The sequence below is a fragment of the Solanum pennellii genome, chromosome 11 (assembly GCF_001406875.1).
Source record: "Solanum pennellii chromosome 11, SPENNV200".
NCBI classification, from domain to species: domain Eukaryota; kingdom Viridiplantae; phylum Streptophyta; class Magnoliopsida; order Solanales; family Solanaceae; genus Solanum; species Solanum pennellii.
The window spans coordinates 4,086,783-4,094,481 of record NC_028647.1 but is presented as its reverse complement, the minus strand read 5'-3'; the positions used below and the strand labels follow the sequence as shown (position 1 = coordinate 4,094,481).

The following is a 7,699-nucleotide window of genomic DNA, read 5'->3' as shown; positions in this document are numbered from 1 at the left end:
TTGAATTTTTTTTTTTTTTTGGAACAATATCTTATATATAGTTGGAAATATGTCTATTTTTTTATCAACTATACAAGCAAGTAACCAATCATTATCTCAAAAGTTGAGTTTATTGTTTACGTTTAAAACTTATATACTGATAGTGTCAACGAACGTTAACCTAGAAAAAGATCAACTAATCTCCTATAACGAGTTAATTTCACTAATAGTGCAAGAAAAAAATAACTATAATTAGAGGCGAATTTAAAAGCCAAGTTACAATTTCACGCTTGAATTCAATAGCTTTTATTTTAAATCTTGAATTCACGTCAACCTCAAATCTTTAGATCCACCTTGATTACAATTATAGCGATTCATAAATCAATTTGCTATCGTAAATACATTTATAGTGTAGAAGTAAAATAACTATTGGTAATTGACCATAATAAGTAAAAATTAACTTGGAAAATAAACCAAGTAACCTATTATAACTAGTTAAATACATTAATACTGTAAAAATTTATTTGCACTATCACTATATAAGTAAAATCTAATTTTCAGAGTGGTCGATATGTTTCATTTTTTTAATGTTAACTAACTAATTGAAATGATTTAATTAAATAGTAAGTAATATGTTTGCTTCTACTAAAAAGATGTTTCATTTTTTTTAATGTTAACTAACTAATTGAAATGATTTAATTAAATAGTAAGTAATATGTTCGCTTCTACTAAAAAAAAATAATAAAAGAATTAACCCTTCAGGTGGCCCAGTGGTTAGGCTTGAGATTTTCATCTTTGAGGTCTCAAGTTCGAAAGTTCTTGTCAACGAAAGCAAGGGGTTTTCCTTCTGGGTCGAGCTGGTTGCACCAAACTTGCTTAATGCGGATTACCTCTCCTATGTAATTTGCGAGCTATTGCATAGAAACGAAAGTTTTACCTCGTGCGCACCTAAAAAGTAGCGGCTACAAATTTCCCTCGTTGTAAATAATACTAAAAAAATAAAATAAGTAGTGAAAGTATAAGTACAGACCAAACTACAAATGGACATAAAAAATACATTAAAGTCTTTTCATATTTTGATGTTTTTTTAGGCCCCTTTAAAAGGAATAACCTCACATGGCATTGTTGGCTGTTGACATTACACAACTTTAATACAAGTCACTCACTACCTATATTACCAACAAATGCTCAGCATGACTTATTTCCATTTCATACTTAATTTCATCATTTATTATAAGTAAATCGAAAATAATTTCTCTATTTTATAATGATAGGTAGGAGTAAAGTTACGTAACTTCGTATACATCACCTTCTCAGATAATCAAAAGTGTTATATTGAGCCAAGAATTTACCAGAAACAGTTTCTCTTTATTCGCAAGATAAATGCAAAACTGCATAAACACTATCTTTCTTAAACCGGACTTGTGAGATAACACTGATATAAAGTTATTTTAGTACTATTTCCAACAAATCAAATCTTAAAGAATCCAAAGAAATATGCAATGAGTTGTAACTACAGATCATCTCAAATTATTTATACAGTTCATCACACCTTCAAAAAAGACTACCTCAATATCTATAAAAAAAAAAAAACAGCTCCATTTCTACTACCAACCAGATCATTAATAAAACTCTGTTGCTACTGGAAAATAAATTCAAAAAAATAAAATAAAATGAACAATTTATCTTCACTGAAGAACTCCAAGAATGAACAAAGTAATCGAAATGCTCAATCAAAAACGAAAAGAAGAAATAAAAATTTGAAATAATGTGATGGAACTATTTCTCTTGTTCAGTTTCATGCAGTTTGCACTTCTGCATCATTGTCAATTATGTCACCTCCAGAATCCATACGACAGAGTTCTTCAACGCGACTAGTGACCTCAGCCATTGAAGGGCGTCTGTCCGGGTACTGAGCAGTGCAATCAACTGCAACTTGCAATAGCTGGACCATGTCCTCCTCGACATTTTGGTACCTAAGGAGCTCGAGGTCAAAGACTTCAGCTGTCCATTCTTCTCGTACCACTGATTGCACCCATCTTGGTAGGTCGACTCCTTCCTCATTCATAACCGAATGTGTGGGAGCCTTACCTGTTAGAAGTTCCAACAACAAGACGCCAAAGCTGTAGACATCTGCTTTCTGGGAAACTTTACGAGGGTCAGTTACCTCTGGTGCCCTGTAGCCTGCAACACGGTTAGGAGTTGATGATGGACCAACGAGTTGAGCAAGGCCAAAATCTGAAACACGGGCCTCGTATGATTTGGTGAGAAGGATATTGGATGACTTAATGTTGCCATGTGATACTGAGGGCCCTTGTGCATGAAGGTAGGCTATCCCGTGTGCAGCTCCAAGGGCAATGCCAGCCCTTGTTTCCCAATTCAACGGCGTCCTACCTGCTCCTTTGTTGCCTATAGAAAAGACAAGTTGAATGACAAAACTATTGTGACATGATATAGTAGCAGTGGAATATGCCGAATAAAGCGCCCAAATAATTCATAGTTGTAACACAACATATAGTCGATAAGTTAACAAAGGTACATTTGACTTAACTCCATACAAACAGATTAAATGTTAAATGATCTTGTTTCTCCCTGTTGAATACAGTGAACCTGTCCTACACATATATGCAATTTTACGACTTCTTCCTGACGTGCGGTCTGTGGAGGGTGAGGTGTACGCATACCTCACCTCTACCTTTTGTGAGGTAGAGAGGTTGTTTCAGATAGACCCTCAGCTTAGGAATCTAGAACTGTGCAGATCCTTGTTGATAAAATGTATTTTAATCTAAACAATGAACACAAATTCGTCCAGCAACAATTGGAGATTGTAAAGCCATTCCAGGTTGAATAACATATAAAACATGTCAGATATCATATTCACTAAACACAATGTTCATCACATTAGATTACGACAAAATCGGATTAAACATGAACAATAATGCAACTACAGCACAATAATTTAAGGGGAAAAACATTAATTTTAGTGGCTGAACACAATTGGGCACAATAATGCAACTACAACACATCAGCCAAATGCAGCAACTTCTACACAACAGCAACAGTTCAGTAACAGATAACAAGATCCAAGAAAACAAATGATCATCCAAACTTACTAGCCTCATAAAATCAGCAAAAATAGTCTACGCTAATCGGACTCGTGTTTGGATCCTCCATATATACACTACTTTGGGAGGATCCACGATTAGACAAGCACCACATTTTAAGTGTCTAGGCAAGATAGAAAGCAACAGTATCAGTGTCAATCAGACAACTAAAATTTGCAGATCATGTAAATTACAGCACTATAATGACATGATTCGATAGATGCTCGATTCAAGGAAAAGCATAACAGTAATATAATGACATGAAAAGTAAGTTATTTTTCTCACCATGTAAAAGTGCAGAAAGGCTTCCCATTGAGATGTAATCATAAACAAGAAGCTTCTCATCTCTGCTATAATAATAAGCTCTCAAAGGAACCAAATTCTCATGATTCATTTTCCCAACATCTTCAATTTTCTCCCTAAATTCCTTCTCAGGTACAGTAACATCTCTCAATCTCTTCACAACTAATGTAATCCCTGATTCCAAAGCAGCTTTATAAGCAGTACCAAATGTCCCTTTTCCCAAAACTTCAGCAGAAGCTTTCAACAAATCATCCAAATTGAAATTCTTAGCCATTTTCCCAAAAAACACCAAACTTTTTCCATCATTTACAACAGCCTCAGCTTTACCTTTATCCTTATTACCCCCTCCAACACCAATAGCTGCAATTGCACTACCCAAGAATCCATCTTTTCCACCATTACCTTCAACCCCTCTTTCTTCAGGTATTTCAACTTCAACCTGCTTACTAACAGCACCAACATCAGCAGATCTTGTTTCTGCTTTACCCCTTTTTCTACAACAGAAAAACAGCAAACAAAGAAGCAAAAGCAAACCAACTACACAACCAATTACAATACCAGCTATTGCTCCACCAGAAAGTTTCTTCTTTTTACCTTCTCCACTACTACTACTACCATCACATGAATCAAGTGGCTTACCACAAAGTGAAGTACCCAAAAAAGCATCCTTGGGTTGACCCGAAAGTTTATCAGGAATTGACCCGTTTAGCTGATTATTCGATACATTGAACTGAACCAAACCAGGTAAATTCAGATCCGGTATCTGACCCGAAAACCCATTTCCCTGCAAGTAAAGTGTACCCAAACTAGTCAAATTGTTGAAAGATTCCGGGATTGAACCGGAGAAATTGTTATGAGCAAGATTAAGCCGGACAAGATTGGTAAGAGAGAAGATTGAATCAGGAATCGGACCGGAAAATAGATTATTTTGAAGGTACAAGTTACGCAAATCATGAAGTGAAGTAAACAAATCCGCCGGAATTACGCCGGAAAGTGCATTATACCGGAGACTAAGAAAGTTCAATTTAGTCAAATTTGAGAAAAGCCCAGGTGGGATTTGGCCTAAAAGTCCCATTCCAGGTAGATGAAGCTCTAATACAGAAGATTTATCAGGTGAACAAATAACACCAGGCCATGAACAAGTCGGACTTGTAATATTCCATAAAAGTGAACGTCCACGAAGTGCAGATCGGATAGATAAAAGGGTAGCTCGATCGGAAACAATGTCGGAGTTTGTCGGCAAGAAAAGGGTGAAAATTGATACAAAAATGGTGAATAAAAACAAGATTTTTGAGCTCATTTTTTGAAGATTTTGGGTAAACCCAAAACCCCCAAACAGGATTTTTTCTGGGTAATTTGATTTCTTGATTCAATTCTTGTTCAAAGGAGTGGCAAACATGTTGTTCATCTTCTTGTTGGTTGATTTTGAGAGAGAAAAATGGACTCTGTCTACTGTGTGTGTGTCTGAGCTGGAGAAGATAAAGAAATACTACTTGTTAGGAATTTGAGAAGTTTATAAATTTTGCTCTAATTTTGGTGCTTTATTTTAATATATATTTAATATAAAATTAATAAAAATGGGTGGGGTTTTAATTTAACTATATAATATTTTTTAAAAAAATGAAGAATAAAGTGACTTGAAAAAAATGATTTAGGTTGGAATTGTCGGTGAAACTTGTAGGAATAGAAATTAGACTTGTAACAAATTATTTCACCAGTGAGATCCGAAGAGTATAGAGTTTACGTAGAGAAGTAAAAGAATTGATAGTGTATATAAAGATTTAATTTTTATATATCGATAATATATAGAGAGGAAAAGATTTGAGGTTCTTTTTTATTTTATTTTTAGAGAAAAATGATTTCCTCGTTTATTTTTTAGAGATTTCTTGCTAAAAACAAGGATGAAAAAGAGGTAAGCGGTAATAATAGCAAGATAATAAGATAATTAAGGTTAAATGAAATAATAAATAGTGATAAAAATTTAAGAATAAGATATTACAAGAATGATACTAATATTTTGAGGATGGAAAGAAATATGTCAAATCAATTAGTTATAATCTTTCTATCATAATTCTCGATCACCACACACTATTATTAAAGATTATGTATTTAGTGAGTTTAAGTCTATCGTATTTTACCTAATCGTCTTACTTCAATACTTTTTTTGGTCTATTTCTATCTCTTTCTAAGTTTACTGTATATGACAAATATCTCACATTTTCTTATCTCTACCCGCATCATTATTATTAATATATTTTCACTCCTAACTGTATCTATCTTAATATGATCTCACGTTCATCTCGACATCTTCATCTATGCTATCTATTCGTATTTTTTGAACATGAGAGTCTTAGGTTAATCAACACTCAACTCAATTTTATATAATCAAATCGAAGATTTATCCTATTGAATTGAATTTATACAACAGTCATAGTAAAAAAAATAATCATAATTTATTTGTAGAAATATATTAGCTTGAAACAAATTTAAATGAAGGATCATAATAAGTGAGAATTCATCTAATCAATATTAATATATTTAGGAATTACTTGTCATTGTTTTCCCAAAAACTTTATACATAACATGGTAATTTCAAATATTGAGTTAATATCTCAGGTGATCACTTAACTTTGAGTTGTTTACTTAGAAAATCGCTAAACTTTGTTTTATGACTCTAAAGTCATTCAACTATTGATTTTCCACTTAGAAAGTCACCTAATTATTTATATTTCACTTATAAAGTCACTCAAACAATTTAAATATTTTTTTAATTAAATTTTATCTTAAACTATTTTTAAAGAAATAATAAGATATCTATTTTAATTATTTTATTGATCCACTCCAATTATTTAATTATAATTCTTCTCGTAATTGTAAAATTAGAAATAAATTGTTAAAAGATTACCTAGAAAAAAAATTGAAATTAATAAGAAGTAACTAAAAAAAAGGGGGCAGTAATGATCTTTTACTAGTATTTTTTTTAATGAAAAGGTAGTAAAATAATAATAATTAAAATAAGCATCTTATATATATTTTTAAAATTAATTTAATTATTTTTATATTTTTACAAAATTTAATGAAAATACTGTTTAAATTGATTAAATGACTTTTTAAGTGAAATATAAATAGTTGGTGACTTTCTAAGTGAAATATCAATAGTTCAGTGACTTTTGAATTAAAAAATAAAGTTGAGTGACTTTCGAAATAAACAACCTAAAGTTAAGTGACTTTCTTAGTAAACTATCCAAATTTAATTGACCGATTGAGATATTATCTCTCCAAATATTTGAACCACTTTGTAACTAAAGATGAAATGATTTGGCAATTCCAAATTATTTGAAACTTTATAGTGACAATATTAATATGAATGAATAATGGTAAGTTTAAGTATAAATTTTCTATGCTCAAGCAATTAAAGTCGATCGGTCGATAAATCTAAAAGAATCTAATCTTAATCGACTATTGTTTGTTTACAATTTCATATTATTTTTGTGTAGAGAAAAATTATTTTGATAAAATATTTTTTTATTATAAAGTATAATCTATAGAAAAAGTCAAATTAGTAAAATATATTTTCACTCTAAAAAGTGACCAATGGAGCGATAAGAATCATCCTCGCAAAATGCTTAAGTAATATTCTATCAAGGAATTTGAATGATAAACATTTTTTTTATTTTTAATATGAACTTTAAAGAACTACATTCAAATTTTACGATATGACTATTTTAATTTTTATAATAAGAATAAATTAGTTAAGTTCCAAATAGAGAATGAGAGAAAAAGAATTATATCAACTTGTATTATTAATTCATTTTTGTCTCACTGGAAAGGCAATAATAATAATAATAATAATAATAATAATAATAATAATAATAATTCAAAGAACGTTCGAACAGATAGGAGGGTAACATGTCCAACGTATCTCTACAGCTGTCATATAAAGTTGGAAATTTTATAATTAAACTTTTACAAAGTATCCTTTTATAACTAAATAAAAATAAAATAAAAAGTCAATAGTATTATTCTGTCCGTTTGAAAAAGAAAATAAAATTAGATGAATGATGTAATGATATATATATATATTGTCTTGAAAAATAAATATATAGTTTTTGATAGATTTTTGATTCATGCAAAACAGATAAATATAATATGAAAAAAATATACATTAGGCCGAAGAAGTCCGTACAAAATAGTAGTAAACGAATAGAAGATAATATGTATCCGAAAAATAAGATAGTATGAGATTAGTAATAGAATAATATTGATACGATAAATTATACAACGATCGACTATTTACTACAACTTTCTACCCT

The 7,699-nt window shown here is 30.8% G+C and overlaps 1 protein-coding gene across 1 annotated transcript; it reads right to left on the bottom strand.

Annotated features, from left to right (window-relative positions):
- Positions 1–1,475: 1,475 nt before the first annotated feature.
- Positions 1,476–4,908, bottom strand: LOC107004705 (probable inactive receptor kinase At1g48480). Its single transcript, XM_015203015.2, has 2 exons — positions 3,369–4,908; positions 1,476–2,388 (listed from the first exon to the last, which is right to left on the bottom strand). The coding sequence occupies exons 1-2, from the start codon at positions 4,684–4,686 to the stop codon at positions 1,778–1,780; spliced, it is 1,929 nt and encodes a 642-aa protein (XP_015058501.1). The 5' UTR covers positions 4,687–4,908; the 3' UTR covers positions 1,476–1,777.
- Positions 4,909–7,699: the final 2,791 nt, after the last annotated feature.